The sequence below is a fragment of the Asterias rubens genome, chromosome 9 (assembly GCF_902459465.1).
Source record: "Asterias rubens chromosome 9, eAstRub1.3, whole genome shotgun sequence".
Taxonomy (NCBI): domain Eukaryota; kingdom Metazoa; phylum Echinodermata; class Asteroidea; order Forcipulatida; family Asteriidae; genus Asterias; species Asterias rubens.
This window is the reverse complement of record NC_047070.1, coordinates 16,377,140-16,396,632: the sequence shown is the minus strand read 5'-3', so window position 1 is coordinate 16,396,632 and position 19,493 is coordinate 16,377,140. Positions and strand designations below refer to the sequence as shown.

The 19,493-nt window shown below is 40.4% G+C and overlaps 2 protein-coding genes across 2 annotated transcripts; both read left to right on the top strand.

Moving 5' to 3' along the window:
• Nucleotides 1–355: 355 nt before the first annotated feature.
• Nucleotides 356–4,853, top strand: LOC117295048. Its single transcript, XM_033777619.1, has 2 exons — nucleotides 356–508; nucleotides 2,000–4,853. Exon 2 carries the CDS (start codon nucleotides 2,095–2,097, stop codon nucleotides 4,237–4,239), a length of 2,145 nt encoding a protein of 714 aa, XP_033633510.1. The 5' UTR covers nucleotides 356–508; nucleotides 2,000–2,094; the 3' UTR covers nucleotides 4,240–4,853.
• Nucleotides 4,854–6,234: 1,381 nt separating this feature from the next.
• Nucleotides 6,235–10,061, top strand: LOC117294252 (beta-1,3-galactosyltransferase 1-like). Its single transcript, XM_033776609.1, has 2 exons — nucleotides 6,235–6,433; nucleotides 8,329–10,061. Exon 2 carries the CDS (start codon nucleotides 8,484–8,486, stop codon nucleotides 9,693–9,695), a length of 1,212 nt encoding a protein of 403 aa, XP_033632500.1. The 5' UTR covers nucleotides 6,235–6,433; nucleotides 8,329–8,483; the 3' UTR covers nucleotides 9,696–10,061.
• The last annotated feature ends 9,432 nt before the right edge of the window (nucleotides 10,062–19,493 follow it).

Below are 19,493 nucleotides of genomic sequence, written 5' to 3'. Positions count from 1 at the left end.
TTATGGGACCGAATCTGCGGGGGCCATAATCCCCTGCCACAGCGGGTACGAAAAGTACCCAACCTTCTACAAAGTTGGCTACCCAGATTTCCAGAACAGGATACAAAGTTGTTTTACATATATTACAATAGAGACCAAGGACAATACATAGGCATACTGAGTTCGTGACAAAAACCATAGTTCCAGATTTCTATACAAGTTTGTTCACAAAAATAATATGCTCGTTCAGGGGCCTCTTGTTTTCAAGTTCAGTGAGGCGGTTTATTTTTTCTTTCGCAGTTGAATACGTGACGTGAACACAACGTCACTAGATTCCCATTCAGAGTGCATAAACTCTCCAACGTGTTTAGTAATATTTGATAATAAAAGAAAAGGCTGCCATTTTATACGTGCCGAAGAAGCTGCGGGAAAAACTTTCAGTCCGTGGAGGATTTTACCCGAAAATAGTCGCAATACTCACTCATCGTAGTCATAATCAACCCACCACAAATTGGCGAAAGACGACAAGGTAAGCATACAACGTTTGACGAAAACAAAATGCAAGATTATTAATTTCTGATATGTTTGTTCCAATAAACACAATTGTATTTGCGTGAGTGTGGTTTGGGGGGGGGGGGTCAACATAGAGTAGTGGGTGTAGTTTTTACTAGGTTTGCAAACATACCCGGTACTACGTCATGTGCGATGTCATAGTAAATCAACATGGCTATTCCCATTTACAATATATTGAGAGAAATACCACTTTTCTTGCTGGAATATCAGTATATGTTAAAGTTGTTGTTGTTGCTGTTTTCGTTGTTATTGTTGTTGTTGTTGCTATTGTTGTTCTAGTCAAATTTGCAGTTTCGTTTAAGACAACATGGTGAAACTTTGATTCAAGACAACATGGTATAACTCACGTGCTCACTGTGCATTGACCCAGTTTACGCTTGATTGATGCCATTGTGGAATTGACCTTCCCAGCTTTCTTTGTAACCTTTGAAGAGAAAAGAAGAAAAACACATTTTAAGGAAATTATTGTCCAATAATTGGTACTTCCCATGGCTATGAATAACCGTCGAAAATACGCTCTCACCATCGTAGTCAGCGTATATTCCCTTATCATGTGACCCTTTTTTAAATTTCTTTGATTATTTTTATTGTTATTATTATTTATTCGGCATTCAAACATACAATACAATCATACAGAACAGAGCTAGACAATAATGAAAGGGACACGGGAACATACAATAGAGCCAGCAACACATGCCAGGAACTAAACAAGTAACGTAATAACTGAGGCCTATGGCCATTTGTTTCCTATGCTACTGGCTAATAAAAACAAAGAGAGAAGTTTAAAATATACTATTTTGTATAAAGCAAAAAAGGGGGAAACCTTTTGCCAGGAACTAAACAAGTTAACCTAACAACTGAGGCCTAGGGCCCTTTGTTTCCTATGCTACTGGCTAATACAAAACATAAAGACAAGTTTAAAATATACTATTTTATATACAGCAAAAAAGGGGGATAATATTTATTTAAAAATTGCACGATGAAACATTGTTACAAACTGAAGCACCCGGTAGGGACCAACTGCTCTAAGGACATCAAACAATTGCAGAGTGTAAACATTACACCAGAAAATACAGGAGAATTGGCCCAATATTTGGAGGGACTTTGACACCCAGCAAGCAATAACAATACACAGAGGGAGTAGACAAACAAACCACCGAAAAGGGGAATGACAAAACATAGAAGTTGCACGGGGAAACAATGATAAAAACAAGCACCCGGTGGAGACCTACATTGCACCAAAGACAACAAACAATAGCATTGTAAAAACAATGCAAAATAAACACATGAGCCCAGATTTTCAGATGTTTGGATATTTTGTGCATATATTGGGAAACACCAAGTCATATACTGGTATTTGACATTTACAAAAAGTATACCGTGACATTCCTTTGCATTTTTTTGTAATTGTTAAATGTTGATGTTTCATTTTCACTGTGTTTTACAGGAGATTCCTAACAACTGATGCCAGTGTTACAATGGAGCTCTTAAAATGAGAAGCTAACACTGATACAACTGGAGAAGGTTGTTATACTGATTTAAATGTTGAACTATATCAGCCCAAGTATGACATCACTACGCTCAAAACTGGAGTTATATCTCCTTCTCACTATGTGTATATACGCAGCCAAGGTTATGATCGTGCTGGTGTACATGGATAAATTCATCCCTGCTGACGTCACCATCATGAACGGTCAGGATCACGAACCAGACGCAACGTTGAACAGGTTGAACATGGAGCGAAGGAATAGAAAAGATAAGCGAGACTTTGAAGGGGTGTTAAGGCGGATGGGTGGGGAGGCATCACAGAGTGACACAAAGCGAATAGACAATAATATTCCTAGTGTGCAGAATCGTAGCAGCGAGTCCAAATCAGATAGTGAAAGTGGTAGGGCACGTCCGGTGGACGAAATGAAGAGAAATCAAACTAATTTGGCACCCAACTTGGGCTTGAATAGCGCCCTCTTCCATCGAGTGCTGGATTCGGTGTTCGATCACAGCCACGATAAGAAGAAGTGTCAGGATGCCTTCATGGTATCTCTCATCACCACACGCCCAACGGAAGTAGACTTCCGAATGGCGATCCGTGAGACGTGGGCAAACGACGCCTACGCGCATCAGATGGGAGTACTCACGCTGTTCGTTCTCGGTCAACCGACGGACGGTACCGTCAACTCGGCCGTGTTCCTCGAGAATGAACGGCACGACGATATCTTGATGGGAAGCTTCACGGACAGTGTGGGTAACTCCACTTTGAAGCTGCTCCTCGGGATAGACTGGGTGATGTCAAATTGCCCCTCCGCCAAATACGTCTTCATCGGTGATGATCACATGTTCATCATCTACGAGCGTCTTGTCAAACTTCTACGAGAAACAAACGAAAAGGACGGTGTGAAAATGTGGATTGGTCGACTCACTCAGGGGAAGATGCCAGAGCGCGACGCAGGAAGTCGGTACTATGTATCGAGGAAGCTCTATCCAGAGACTCGTTATCCAGACTTCTGCACTATTGAGGCTGGTTACGTGCTTAGCGTGGATGCCGCCAGGGAACTTTTAGCCTTGTCTTGGGGTGAGCCTCTCCTGCCACTACCAGATGTCTACATGGGAGTTCTAGCCAAGAAAGCCAACATTCTAATAAAGAACGATAACTCATTCAGTTACGGTAACCAGGCCAAGGATGCGTGTGAGCTCAACAGAGTCGTCACGTCACGGGGTGTACGGTCGGCGGAACAACTCCAGAGCACCTGGACGAAGTTCAGCGATCCTGAGTTCCGCCGGAACTGTCCCGATCCGGATTTGAGTTTGGTGCTCAAAAACCACATTGACAATTTACCTTACTTGGACAAGACGCTCCAAATGCGGCTGAACCATCCGGATATTTGCTACGACAAAGCTGGGAACGAGGAGAGTGTTTTCATCCTCGTACTCATCAGTACGTTGCCGAGACACTTTGAGCTGCGTAGTACCATCCGGGAAACTTGGGGGCGTAACTTGATGAGACAGGGGGAGAACATCAAACTTTTATTCGTGATGGGCCACACCCAGACTGATGTTAAACTTATACAGCAGCGAGTCAAGCAAGAGGACGACAAGTTTGGTGACATCATCCAAGCAGACTTTACCGAATCCTTCCATAACTTAACTCTCAAGGTAGTCATGGGACTCCGGTGGGTGACTCAAAACTGCCCCCACGCCAAATACATGTACAAAGGTGACGATGACATGTTTGTCAATTTCGATCGCATTGTGTCCCACTTGAAGGAGAGCCGAGCCAAGGGACTGGCAAAGTCTAGGTATTTCCTTGGGAGTGTACTCCATAGAAGTGTCCGCGTTACTCGTGAGAACTCCAAGTATTACGTGCCAGAAAGACTGTACAGTGGCCGATACTTTCCCCCGTACTGCTCGGGTGGTGGGTACATCATGTCAACAGACATCATTCCACAGATGTACCGTAAGTCACTGGAGACTGCCTTTATACCCATCGATGACGCCTACCAGGGTATTCTCATGAGTAAAATAGGGGTGAAGCCAGTCGCCCACCCGGGGTTCAAAAACTGGGGTGCCAAGACGGACGGGTGTTCGTTGAGAGAGGTTATGGTGGTCCATGGGTTTAAGAACTCTAATATATTGAATGCAGTATGGAGAAACTACACCACTCCAGCTGAGGACTGCCCGGAGGTTTCGTGACACATAAAAGGTGATTGAACACCAAAAACTTGAGCGACTGTAGACGCCAGTCTAAAATTAACCGATTTAAAGGCACTGGGCACCTTTGGTGTTATTGTTTAAGGCCAGTCTTCTAACTTGCAAATGAGAAGAGCTGGTGTACTTGGTGTACTTGGTGAACATGAACTGGTGGTTCTCAACATTTGCAAAATTAACAAACCTCTGAAAATTGCGCGAAGTTGCACCTTTGTCGCACTAGTTTTGTGCTTTCAGATGCTTAGATTCTAGACCTCAAGTGAGGTCTCAAGTTAACTTCAAATATTGTAGTGATAAATTACTTTCTTTTCACTTCTAATTAGCCGTTCCTAACATCACAGTGTTTTACACTATCAACAGCTCTCCATTGCTCGTTACCAAGTAAGTTTTTATGCTAATGAAGCCAATGTTTTGTTTAAACAAGAATCGTTTATAATCGAAAATTAAGTGTTTAAAGCATCTTTTTAGTCGTGTTTTGTGTTGTTTTTAACATGCTTACTTTTTGGATGAAATAAATGTCTACTACAGGGTTAAACATAACATATTGTTGCATTACTTCAATTCGAAGCCCCTGGTAAATAAAAAAAGAGAATAAAAGCGGTAATCTGCACCATCTTAGATTGAAATTAGAAGGTCCATTGATATGGCATCCTGGTATAGAATTCAACACGATTGTGTCGTTTCAGACGTCAGTTTGCCAGACTTCAAAAAGCCTCTTCCGAACTCGCTCTAGCGAGTCGTCTGATTGGCTGCTTGAGACGGTGCCCGGTGGTTCAGTAGGAGACAGAGCGATTTGTTCGAATTCTTGATTTCGTGGCGCGATGGGTGTGGTCTGCTCTGAGTCGGCTCTGAGCTCAGAGCCGTGTCAGACCTGGTCCCAATTCCATGGCTCTGCTTACCGGGGAATTCTGCGCTTACGTATCACATAGTTGTGTTCTACAAGGGTTCCGTAAGCGAAGAATTCTGTGGTAAGCAGTGCGTTGGACGTTTGACCCTGTATATTGTATCGGCTGTACACGGTTGAACACGGGCCTCTTGCAGGTTGGTTAGAGGCGGGCATGCTCACCTCGGCCTACCTAGAAATCTGCCTGAGCGTTGCAGAGTGACTCGTTGGACGGTTTCGCAGGTGGTTTATCCGGATTGGTTCACTCATTACCTTTTGTCCGCCCATCCGCCGTTGTGATCCTCCCTTTTGGTCGGGTGACTTCCGTGTTGTACTAAGCATGTATACGCATGCAGGGTCGAAGAGGCTGGGTTCCAGAACACAACCAAAACAATTTTCGAGAATTTGCGTTGAATGATATAGCACAGGGTTTATTTTTGGTCGGGTGACTCCCGTGTTGTACTAAGCATATAAACGCAAGCTCAAGGAGGCCGGATGCCAGAGGCTGGGTGCCAGAACAGTATACCAAAACATAATTCCCGGATTTGCTGTGTAATGAATTTCTCATGTTCGCAGAGGGGTGCACAGAACTAACATCCCAAAGCATACAGTGCAAAATGCTAAACGTTTAAAAATCACAAAAAAGTCTGGCAGTTTTTAAACGATAAAAGAAAACTCTTCTTTGACTCTTTAACTTTAATCCTCTGCCCAATTAATGTGGGGGAGTACCCGCAGATTCTGTCCCTTTATGGGAAATAACATGCGCTGGAGGAGGAGGATTCAAAAGAGGGCGCTACCAGAAGAAGTTTGTACATAGTTCGATATATTGGAACAGAGAAATCTCCAAAGTATCCAGTCTTCTACAAAGTAGGCTAACCAAAGTTGCAGTACAGGATACAGAAGCCTATTCCATTGGTTTGACATATATCAGAGACCAAGGACAATAAGCATACTGTATTTCATTGAATCAAAACCACAGCCTTCTATACAAGTTTGTTCACAAAAATAATATGCTCGTTCAGGGGCCTTTTATTTGCAAGTTCACTGAGGCAGTCTTTTTTCTTTCGCAGTTGAATACGTGACGTGAACACAATGTCACTAGATTCCCATTCAGAGTGCATAAACTCTCAAACGCGATAAGTTATATTTGATAATAAAAGAAAAGGCTGCCATTTTATACGTGCCGAGGAAGCTGCGGGAAAAGCTTTCAGTCCGTGGAGGATTTACCCCGAAAATAGTCGCGATACTCACTCATCGTAGTCACAATCAACCCACCACCAATTGGCGACAGACAAGGTAAGCATACAACGTTTGATGAAAACAATAAGTAAATAAAAGAGTGTGCGACGAGTTCTTCAATTCAACGGCCGTTTAAAACTGGCCAGGTCGTGGCCGTGCGATAACGGCCCGGTCCGCTTCATTCCACGGCCTCCACCCTGAACGGTTTTAAAGGGTCGTGGTCGTGCGATAACGGCCTGGTCCGCTTCATTCCACGGCCTCCACCCTGAACGGTTTTAAAGGGCCATTTAATAACTCGTCGCTATACTCTTTAACTTCCATTCATAAATGCCCTTTATTTATTTATTTTTTAATTACGCTTTTTTATCCATAAAATAATTACGAGAGAACAAAGTCAATATCGGGTGCACAAACTTAACCAAAAAGGGGAGGAGATAGATGTTTATAATCTTTGCTGCTCAAATTAATGCTGTAAAGTGGAAGGGATTGGTTTATTTATCCTTTGCTGCTCAAAAAGAAGAGGGGACAGATTTGTTTATCTCTTGAAACTCAAACACGACAAAATATATGATAAAACGCATCAAATAAGTGGAGTTTAAAATTTTTTAAAATGTTAGCATTGAAAAGAAAATAGATCGATGCGTACAATCTACAGCATGTTTTTCACAATTTGGAAATTTATTTTTCGGTCAATTTCGGCAAATGAGCAGACAATTTAATCACCATGCTATTCTATTTTGCGCGGAATCGAATGCTACTTAAAAGGGTCATTTAATTTCGTTTTAGAACTAGTTAAATTGTGCTGTTACGTCATTTGATTTAACAAAACATTCATTCGATTTACGTAAGTCATGATCGAATTGCAGCAAATTGCATTCAAATTCACAGGATGTGTCTTTGAGGCGTGTGTTTAGCAATTCAAATTCATTTGCCTAGTACAGTTTATCTGTTTATTCGTAGTTCTTCAGATGTGCTTACTCCAATCCTCATTTAGCAAAATTGATTGCCTCTTTACGAAATTTAAAATGATTGAACAGAGTGCTAAAGGATTGAATGGACGAATTCTGAATTTGAAACGCAGAAAACTGTAGAGGCAAAATAGCTTTAATCCGAACGCATGAAAATTAAATTGGCTGTTCATTTTCTCCGAAACTGGCCGAGAAAACCTTCATTAAAAAATTGCAGTTAAATGTGAACCTGTTTCTTTTTATTCATACGATCCAATGCGTTAGCTTAAAGACAGTGGACACTATTGGTAATTGTCAAAGACCTGTCTTCTCACTTGTTGTATCTCAACATATGCATGAAATAACAAACCTGTGAAAATTTGAGCTCAATTGGTCGAGATAATAATCAAAGAAAAAACACCCTTGTCACACGAAGTTGTGTGCGTTTAGATGCTTGATTTCGAGACCTCAAGTTCTAAACTTGAGGTCTCGAAATCAAGTTCGTGGAAAATTACTTCTTTCTCAAAAACTACGTCACTTCAGAGGGAGCCGTTTCTCACAATGTTTTATACTATCAACCTCTCCCCATTACTCGTTACCAAGTGAGGTTTTATGCTGATAATTATGTTGAGTAATTACCAATAGTGTCCACTGCCTTTAAAGGTACTGTACACGTTTGGTAATAATTACTCAAAAAAATTACTGTAGTATACAGTTTTTTAGAAAGAGGTCATTTCTCACTAAAATAATAAAAGACTTCTGGCCAGAAGCCCTTTATTCCTATCTAAAAGCACACAATTTTGTACAATAAGGGTGTTTTCATTTTTTTATTTTCTTGCAACTTCAATGACCAATTGAATCAAAATGTTCGCAGGCTTGTTAATATATGCATATGTTGGGATACACCAAGTGAGAATACTGGTCTTTGACAATAACCAAACGTGTTCACTGCCTTTAATTAAAGAATACATGGTAGAACTTACAATCATTGTGTGTTGGTTGCAGATTTTTTGCCTACTGGATGCAGTTCACGCATGATTTATCGCATTGAGATGTTGACCTCCAGCAACACTCTTTCTCCCTCTGCAGTTTTCAATGGGACCTCTAAAGAGAATATAACATAAAAAAACATAAAAAACTATTGTCCACTAGTGCTTACCATGGCTATAACAAACCACCACAAATACGTTCTCATCCTCGCAATATGCTCATACTCCATTATGGCAATGGTTGCGACCCTTATTTACATTGACATCATTAAGGTACATAAGGTACATGTACTCTCGTTCAAAGATGTCGACATCGGTCGGTCGCAGGTCGAGTTGACCAACTCCACAAAGTCCACAATTGGACCGACCACCATGACAAATACGTTGAATAAGACTGACGTTAACACAACATCCCTGAAGAAAGTGTTAACTCTCGATAGAGGACAGGAATGCTTAAATATGGAATTAAATGGACGGAACTGTAGCAGGCCAGACTGGTTCCCAGGAGATGGAACCAACGACAGATATTTCAAGCAGTGCCTCAAAACGGTGATAACACACGGTAATATTTGTTTTGAAAGAACAGGGGAGAAAAAAGATGTATTCCTGCTATTGCTTGTCAGCTCCTTACCGAGTCACTTCGAGCGCAGGCAGGCCATTCGGGAGACATGGGGAAAGCAGAGGGTGTTCTTCGGGAAACAAACCGTCTTGCTCTTCACACTTGCTACAGAGACAAAGAACACAGCCGAGATACAAAAGAAAGTCAACGAAGAGAACGAAAGACACGGAGACATCATCCAAGCAGAATTCAGAGAGTCCTTCCACAACCTCACCCTGAAAGTGGTCTTTGGATTGAAATGGGTGACCGAAAACTGCCCTCACGCAAAGTACTTCTACAAAGGAGACGACGACATGTTTGTGAATATGAAAAACATTATAACATTGCTGAACAAGACCAGTGAGTCGAACAAGAGGAGATTGTTTGTGGGCAATAGAATGTTAAGAAGTCGTCCAGTAACTATAAAAAAGAGCAAGTATTATGTCCCCAAAACCCAGTTTAATGAGGCATATTATCCGCCATATTGCTCAGGTGGTGGTTACGTCATTTCAGGGAACCTCATTCCGGAGATGTTTAAAGCGTCTCGATGGATTCATGTTATACCAATCGACGACGCATATCAAGGCATGCTGGCCAAAAAGGTAGGCTTGCGGATTACTCATAACAAACAGTTTCTTGTGTTACCGAGAAAAGGCAAGAAAACAAGTCCAAGCAAATGCTCTCTAGAGCAGTGCGTGGTGAAGCATTACAAAAACTTACGCTCATCTGTGGACCTTCGTACAGCATGGAGTATATACACCAATGACTCTATTCCATGCATTTAGTGCAAACTGTTACAAATACCATACAACTGCTTTTAAAGCTAACTTTGTATCCTGCTGGAGAGATTTTCTAATCAACATCTTTAGCTTCTGACCCCTTCTTTGACATTGTACATTGTTCGTGCATTGTTTAAATCACTTCCGGGAAGTGTTTGCCTTGCACTTCCATTAATGTGTTGACTACAGTTACATGCATGCATCAGTCATCCTGAAAAGAAAGGAAGAAACTTTTTAGAGACCAATGCTAAGCACAATTGAAGGTGTTAATTGAGCAACGCAATGCTTATATTAAGAATCAATGGTTTGAGGTAATTTTTAATAAATTTTATAGGGTGTAGTTTTTATGCTTTTTAAAATTAAAATAGTGAACAAATTTTTAGAATTTTTTTAACTCAAAATACATGTGTTGTTTAAAGTTTCACCTTTTAATATTTGTTATATTTACATTAATTGTATCCATATTACTCTGTATTATACACTATTCGCAACATTGAATAAACGTTTATATCTATCTATCTATCTATCTATCTATCTATCAAAATGCCTGCCAAATCGACGACGCTTATCAAGGCTTGATGGCCAAAAAGATAGGCTTGCGGGTGACTCATAACACATGGTTTTGTGTGTTTGGGAGAAAAGATTGTCGAACAATACATTTACCGCTTTTATGGTCCAGTAACCCTTCCTTTCATTCTAAACATCCTTTGTCCTCGCCACTTCACTCCTATTGGTTTATAGCCACCAATATTGTTTCTGAAATAGGAACTTTGATTGGCTGTTATTTTCCTGCTTCTTTCTGGATCCTTTCCTTAATCCCTTTCCCCCTCTCTTTTTCTATAAATGGATATGTATTTGTTTGTACTTGTTTTATGCCTCTGAAGAAGGTCCGGATTGGATCGAAAGCTAAGGCCATCTACCCTATTCATTTTATATTTGTTTATTTTATAGTATCTAACCATTCGAGGATTGGATAAGCAGGCTTTTGGGTCATAGTGTAGTAGTACGCTTTTGTTTATCCTGGCCGTCTTAGCCAGGTGCGATGAACGATGAAAGCAACCTACTCCCTTCCATTCAAATTGAATTATTGTGTTTAGAATTCTATTAAATGAATGTTGTGTATGGAAGCATTGACCTCAGGTAGACCGTTTACAATAAAAATTGCGCTTGTAAAAACTATTGCAGTTGGAGGCTGTTGGCTGTGGCGTTTATGTATACGGCACACAGCGTGTAACGTAGAGTAGAGTCTGGAATAAACTATAAATAATGATCAACTTGCGGGTACACCCATGAATACGAACAGAGTATACTGTTCGAAACGTCGAGACTAAGCCGGCTCTTTTCAGAGAAAACACACCTTCCAAAACATTGCCTGCTTTGTGCCCGCAAGTTTACCATCATAGTTTAGTCTTATCCTTGCACACTATGCAAAGCTTCAAACATCACATAGAGCAGAGTATGTTTCACAGCCTCTTTGTTCAGGTTGGTTTATCTTTCAAGGTTTCCCTTCATCCTTGGGTCATTGTTCTTTCTTCTTGTGAATCACTTTCTCCTTACACCTGTCCTAACTTTCCCATTTTCTTTCTTTCCACTGTCCTTCTTCTTCCTTCTTCTTCTTTTCCTGTATCTGTTTAAGGCCCGGTCACACAGGCCCCGACAACGAGAACGAAAACGAGAACGATAAAAATGCACGCCCTCGATTGGTTGAATTGCTCCACTCAGAATACGATTCAACCAATCGAGGGCGTGCATTTTTATCGTCTCGTCTTCGTTCTCGTTATCGGTGCCTGTGTTAAGCTCCAAAGATTCCAAAACTCATTGTTATGCTTTATTGCTTTCGTTAGGGGGTCCATACTCGACAAGCTTTGCTTTTTATGGGCCCCCTCCAACTCCATCACCTTGTGCTCTGTATGGGTTTTTTTTGCTTTGTTTTCCGTAATTTATATTTTGCCTTTGCTCGTAAATGTAGTATTATAGTATTACTTCATGTATTATCATTATTCCATTTGCTTGTAAAACATAGTCATTTATTCACTGCTTATTGTTTTGTTTATTTGTTTGGATTTGGAAATAAAGTGAATTGAACTGAATTGAATTGAATTGAATTGAAATCCTATCCCACAAAGCCACGTAGTTGTTGAAAGATTTGACGCTGCTTTATTCCCCCAAAAGGTAATATCTCAAATATTCCAAAGACAAGTTTTTAGCTTCCATGTAGGGATATTTCTATAATGACTTGCAGAATGACAGAAAACAGCCAAACTTTCACGCTGTCGTATATAGCGTCCCTTTCCGGGAGGGTACACATTGTTAACAAATAGATATACGAGTTTTTAGAAACTGGACACGTTTGGTAATTGTCAAAGACCAGTATTCTCACTTGGTGTATCCGAACATGCATAAAATGACAAATCTGTGAACATTTTGACTCAATTGGTCATCGAAATTACAGAAAAATAATTTTAAAAAGCACCATTGTTGCCTTATGGTAGGGTTTTGGGAAATATTGTTGAAAAGCCAGAATGAAATTTGGACCGACACAGAGGGCGTTATTCACATGCAGCTGTGAGAGCCTTGTGAAAACTTTTCAATCCGAAAAACGCATGTGTGCTACTAACGTTTGTTGGATGTAAACCATGCCGAAATGTGGCAGAGGGTGCCCCCCCCCCCCCCAAGGGTTTAATTAGCTTAACACACTCTTTTCCTCCTGTACACAGCCACACCCCCTCCCGACCGCCCTTACAACAAAAAAATAACTACCAAAAGACTATGAGCTCTGTCAAAAACATCATAGGGGATAGGCACATACCATCTTTAGCCTTATGTTGGTTTGTTGTGCGTTCGTGCCTGGCTATTTATGCGCGCACGGTGCACACGGCACCTTAATCTTTGCCGAAAATAATTATTAAAAACAACACCGTTAATTGGACAGTTCACCTCACGATATGCTATGCGTGTTGTGTGTTCGTGCCTGGCTATTTATGCGCGCACGGTGCACACGGCACCTTAATCTTTGCCGAAAATAATTATTAAAAACAACACCGTTGATTGGACGGTTCACCTCACGATATGCTATTGCATACAAGTTTGTACACATATGCTCCTGCAGGGGCCATTTAATCGCTGGTTCTGGAGATGGTCTTTCTTTCCCAGAATGCACTCAACGTGACCTAGCCTTCGACCAATCAAAATGCATAAACTCTAAGAGAGAGACTGCCATTTTATACGTGCCGAGGAAGCTGCGGTAAAAGCTTTCAGTCCGTGGAGGATTTCCCCCGAAAATAGTCGCCATACTCACCCATCGTAGTCACAATTAGCCCACCACCAATTGGCTACATACGACAAGGTAAGCGCACACGTTTGACGTAAACAAAATTCGAGATAGTGACATTTCTGTGTGTTTGTTTCCTTGTGCACAGTTTGGTGGACAAGAATAAATTGACAGATTTCACTAACGGGTAGACTAGGTTCGCTAAAACGTAAATAAGTGAAAAAACACTGGTTTTGTCCGCCATACCACTCTTGCAAAGAGCTATTTGGTAGACAACTCTTTCTAGAGTAAAAGACGAATACTTTAAACTCGATTTAGAGTGAAGTTTGTTCCAATTTTTACTATTAGACCAGTCTTCTCACTTGATGTATCTTAACGAATTTGGTTGTCGAAGTTGCGAGATAATAACGGAAGAACAAGACCCTTGTCACACGAAGTTGCGTGCCTTCAGATGCTTGTTTTTGGGACCTCAAAATTTCACTGTGATGTCTCGAAATCAAATTCGTGGACTCGAAAACTGGTTCTCATCAGTTAAAAAATTCAAAACCGAGTTACTGGAAGCTAAGTAATGGTAAACGCTTGAGTTGCTCATATGAAATATAACTATCATTAATATTTTGATTAGTTTTACTATCATCATTGCTGCACCTATATTAATTTTAGTTGCAACATTCTAATGTCGAGACGTTGTTTCATTCAAGACCGCATAGCATAATTTACGTTCATGTTATATCTGTTGTAGAGTTTGGTCAACTGGACACAGTTCACGCTTGATTATTATCCCTGCACGCTATATTTTGCAAAATATGCTTCCGCATTCGCGACCTAGTTATTGATTTATTATTTTTATTATTATTTACTCGACCAATTTATGTATATTTATGTTATCGTGACATTGTTCTGAAATTAAAGATGAGAAATTAGTGCAGAACTGCTTGAAAACGTTAATATTGTATGCACCGAAACATACATACTATGGGAGTTTGAGTACTCTAATAGGTGTTGCAGGCTTTCAATGAAATTAAATTTCGGGTGGATTTGTTTTTGGTTGAACAAATTCTTGTACCTTTCATACTATCTGAATGAATTATAAGTGAAGACAATATCGAGGAAACGGTGATTGTTTATAATAGTAGCGTGTACAGATCCATGTTGTTTGTACATTACAATGCAAGGGCTCGATTTCACAAAGAGTTGGGACTAGCAGAGCTGCCAACTCTTCCGGATTTTGCGGAAGACTCCCGTATTTGACGGCAATCTTCCGTCATCCCGCAAGCAGTCAAAATCTCCCGGATCCCCAACCTGTTAATGAAAAAATAATAAAATTGACGAATTTCCTAGTCAAGTCAATTATCATTTTGTGGATGTTTTTGTTTTCTAGTGTTGGTGTGTTAGTTTGTTTATTTGTTTGTTTGTTTATTGTTTGTTGGGGTGTTTGGGTGTTTGATACGTTGTCGTGTGTTTTTCTTTTAGTGTGTGTGGTCTTGTTGGGGGTTTTTTCCGGGGTGGGTCGCACTTTCTTTGAGAGAGGTAAATCTCAGTTGTTTTTAATCAATTCAGTGTGGGTTCGAGTCCAGATCTTGTCACTTGAGCTTTTAGGCTTGAAAGAAACCCTAGTTTGAGTGAATTAGGGATATAACATGAATATGAATGTGTTTAAAAAAACTTTTGTTGCACATTCTGGACAACATGGTAGAACTTTCAGTCTAGACAACATGGTATAACTTACATTTATTGTGTGTCTGTTGCAGAGCTTGATATCCGTGGGCACATGACACAGTCAACACAACCCAGCACCAACAGCCTGAAGGGTGTCGTTTTGAAGTTGCCCTCGCAGCTATATTTGCAATCTAGTGTTAAATGTTACCTTTAAAGAACGACAAAACAAAAAACCCACATTTTTAAGCCAATTATTTTTTTCAGTTGTAGTACTAGCCATCATGGCTATAAAAAACCGCCGTAAATACGCCCTCTTCGTCGCAATCTGCATCTATGCCTTTCACGCTACTGCGGCCTTTATTTACACTAACTTTATCAAGGATCAATCAAAAGTTAACGTCCTTCCCTTCTCGATCAAAGATGTCGCCACCACTCGGTTGCAGGTCGAGTTGACCGCCTCCCATAAGTCCACAATTGGACCGACCACCGTGACTAATCTGTGGAATAAGACTGACGTTAACACAGCATACCTCAAGAAAGTGTTAACTCTCGATATAGCGCCTGAATGCTTAAACCGAGTCCGTCCGCATATTAAGGACAGTGTGACCGTGGTAATCCTTTTAACGTCCAGTCCAGACAAAGTCCAAACCCGCCATGTGATTCGTGACACCTGGGCCAACACAACGATTAACACAAAATATGGGTTTAAAGTTATATTTGTAGTAGGTCTAGCGGAGGACAAGCTCAAAGGACCTATTGCGAACGAGAGTGAAACTTTCAATGATATTTTATTCGGGAACTTTCGAGGGGGGACTCGGTCCTCTACTTTGAAACTCCTCCTCGGGTTGAAGTGGGCGGCTCGAAAATGCTCTGGCGTAAAGTTTGTTATGTACGGCAGTGACCACATGTTCGTAAACTCAGAAACAGTAAATAACTATTTAAAGTCTTTGAAAGGCGACGAGCTGGTGAGGGCGTGGCACGGGAGGCGATCGTCTGCAACGATACCAGTACGAGACCCCAAAAGCGTTTACTATGTGTCAAAGGAACTCTACCCTAGAAAGGCTTTCCCTGAGTATTGTACATCAGAAGCTGGTTTCATTCTCACCATGGACGCCGTGGATCTCATCTTAGAACATTCACGTCACGCACCCCTAGTAACCCTTGATGACGTCTTTGTGTCAATCATTGCTGAGAAGCTTTCTTTCAGACTTGTCAACAACAATGCATTCACACAGAGCGATTTGAAAATGGGCGGTTGTCTCCCGGAAAATGTTCTTACAGCCGCAATGAGATTTCGAAAAGCTGATACGTTCTTTGAAGTTTACAGAAACATAAGCAGCCCTGAGAGCAGAAGAAACTGCGTCGACCCCAGGTTAGATTTGGTGCTTCCAAGTAACGTATCCAACCACAAGTACTTTGAGAAGTGTCTGAAGGAGGTTGTTTCCCAAGATGATGTATGTTTTGAGAAGGGCAAGAGAAGGGATGTGTTCCTAATGCTCCTGATTAGCTCCCTGCAGAGTAACTTCAAACGCAGGCAGGCCATTCGGGAGACATGGGGAAAGCAGAGGGTGTTCTTCGGGAAACAAACCGTCTTGCTCTTCACACTTGCTACAGAGACAAAGAACACAGCCGAGATACAAAAGAAAGTCAACGAAGAGAACGAAAGACACGGAGACATCATCCAAGCAGAATTCAGAGAGTCCTTCCACAACCTCACCCTGAAAGTGGTCTTCGGATTGAAATGGGTGACCGAAAACTGCCCTCACACAAAGTACTACTACAAAGGAGACGACGACATGTTTGTGAATATGAAAAACATCATACAATTCTTGGAAAAGTTGAGTAAAGAAAAACACAAGGCAATGTTCATAGGTAACGCCATGTGGACAAGCATCCATATAGACGACGCTAAGAGTAGGTACCACGTGTCAAAAAAACAATACAGGGGGAAATTTTATCCGCCATATTGCTCCGGAGGAGGTTACGTCATTTCAGGAAGTACCATTCCGGCAATGTATGAAGCAGCCCAACGGACTTCGATCATACCGATCGACGACGCGTACCACGGTATCCTTGCCAAGAGGATAGGGGTGCCCATAACGCACAATAGCGCATTCAAAGTATTCGGGAGTGAAGGCAAAAACATGCACAAATGCTTCCTCCAGGAATCTATGGTGTCACATAAATATGGAACTGCCGATTCCCTCCGCAAAGCATGGACAAATTTTACAGACATCTCCATTAAATGTCCGGAATGACATCCAAATATTATACTTGAAGGCACTGGACACCTTTGGTTAATGTCAAAGATCAGTATTCCCACTTGGTGTTTCCTAACATGTGCACTAAAAATAACAAATCATTGTGCAAATTTGGACGCACTTATTGGTCATCGAAGTTGCAAGAAAATAGTGAAAGAATAGGGGGTCAAATTATGTTGCTTTCTTTAAAGCCATTATACACTTTTGGTACGGAAAAAAAAAGTTCACAGATTTACAAATTATTTACAAGGTTTACAGAAGGTAATGGTGAAAGACATCTCTTGAAATATTAGTCCATGAAATGCTTTACTTTTTGAGAAAACGGTAAAACGATATAAATTCTCGATAGCGAGAATTACGGATTTATTTTAAACGCATGTCATGACACGGCGAAACGCGCGGAAACCAGAGTGGGTTTTCCCGTTATTTTCTCCCGACTCCGATGACCGATTGAGCCTAAATTTTCACAGGTTTGTTATTTTATATAGAAGTTGTGATACACGAAGTGTGGGACTTGGACAATACTGTTTACCGAAAGTGTATAATGGCTTTAAGCCTCGTTTTAGTGACACTCAAAATAAAAAAACGTATAGGTTTTCTCGGTCAAATTCGGCAAATGAGCAGTCAATTTAATTTTCATGCGTTCGAATTAAAGCTGTTTTTCTTTTCCAGTTGTTACTACGTTTCAAATTCAGAATTCAGCCATTCAATTTCGTTTTGGGTCGAGTCAAATTCCTTAAGCACTCTGTTCAATTTAGCGTAGCGTCATTCTTTTTCGTGACACACACGCCTCAAGAACAATCCACGACTACAAATAACGACATGTTTACAAGTCTAAGTAAAAGAGGGTATAGGCTAACAAAGTCCTAATTATAGCCTTGAGGGTTGTATAGTTTTAACTTGAGGTATTTTGGATGATAAAGGCCCTTTAAAAGAAAATGACATTACTTTCAAGTTAGCTGCTCAGACATTTATGTTATTATACCGGTGTGTTTTGTATAGGGGTGTTTTTATTTTTGAGGTGCAATAACTCGACCTGCCATGAGACTCCCTATTTTAAATTGAGCAGTGGATACAACAATCCAACGTCAGTGGATAGTTTTCCTTTTCTGTTTTATACTATCAACAGCTCTCTATTCCTCGTTGCAAAGTAAGTTGTTATGCTAACAATTATTTTGAGAAATTATCAATTGTGTCCAGTGCCTGTAAAAAGGGGGACCTTCCGAGTTTGCATTCACACAGAGAAACATCTCTTGAAATGAGCACCTTTAAACTCAATCAAATAGCTTTTGATTGACCCCAGTTAATTAATTAATGTGTTAGTTTTAAAATCACAAATTTTAATTTAAAATATCTATGACGTAGAATCGTGAACCTCTTAAATTGTAATGTTATTTTATGTGTTATTTTATTGATTATACGTTTTGCTCTCCTCTTGTTGTCGGGTTTTTATGGTATGGCTTTATATAAATGTAGGCCTATTCTTTCAATTTTTATGTCACTCATTAAATTGCACAACCAATTTAAAGCACCTACGCACAGCCATTAAGGTCATCCAGTTTTTTCGTTTTTTTTCTTCTCCTATTTTTCTAGTAAAGGTGGCCGCCAATCATTTTAATTCAAATTGGTCATCAAATCTCCAGTAAATACTTACTTTATAGTAGTACAAGTTTTTAAAAGATTAGTAAGTGTAATGCACCTAAACAATTTCCCTTTTGAAAATAATCATTAAATAAAAACAACAACAACGAGAATATGCGGCCTTAAAGAAAGATGAGGGACGGGACATGTTTTATTATTTGGCCTTAAAAACAATGGTACACAATCCTATAAGGGTTTCTTTTGATGTGAATTTGTAGGTACTTCAGAGCCTTGTCTTTCAGTATTGTTATTGAGGTACATATTTCATTCAGTTTTTTTTATTTTATGCAAAGTGTATACACGACTGGCTTTATGTTATGCGTGTCATTGTGGTGTACATTGTCCATTGCATTAGCAAGGAGGTCATAACTTAACCTATTCAGCAAATAATTTAATACAGTGCAAAAAAGACTCTGCAGTGAAGTGCTCTCGAGACCATACCCTCAGGAAACTTTACAAAATAAACTTGCAATTTGAGGAACAGGTCCTTGCTTCCTTCCTCCCTGTGAAATGCGGCCTCACTGTCAGCGCGTTTGCGAAAAGGAAAAATAAGGAAAGGAAAAATAAGTAGACATTCTGTCGAGTTCAAGTACATGTTTACAGCAGATCTTGCACCAACCCTATATGTGCCTTTATGCTAGCCTGAGTTTGCATAGACTCAAAATCAGTCACTGCATGCATTCAAAACGTGTTCATATTCGAACTTACAAACAGTATGTACTCACGTTTTTTTCTGAAGACTGGCTGGAATGGTGCTGTTTCGTCTTTGTTGTTGTGTTTCTGACAGGATAGTTTTCTTCCGGCCTTCATTGTTCTAAAGAAACACTTTTTAAATAAAAAACAACCGGGTGTGAACGGGAAAAGGTGATTTCATGTACTACCTTATGGAGACCAATAACACATGAGAAATTGGAACCCAAGAGGGTCTCTATACAGGAGAATTCTTAAGACGTGGGTGCTCCACAATGAATT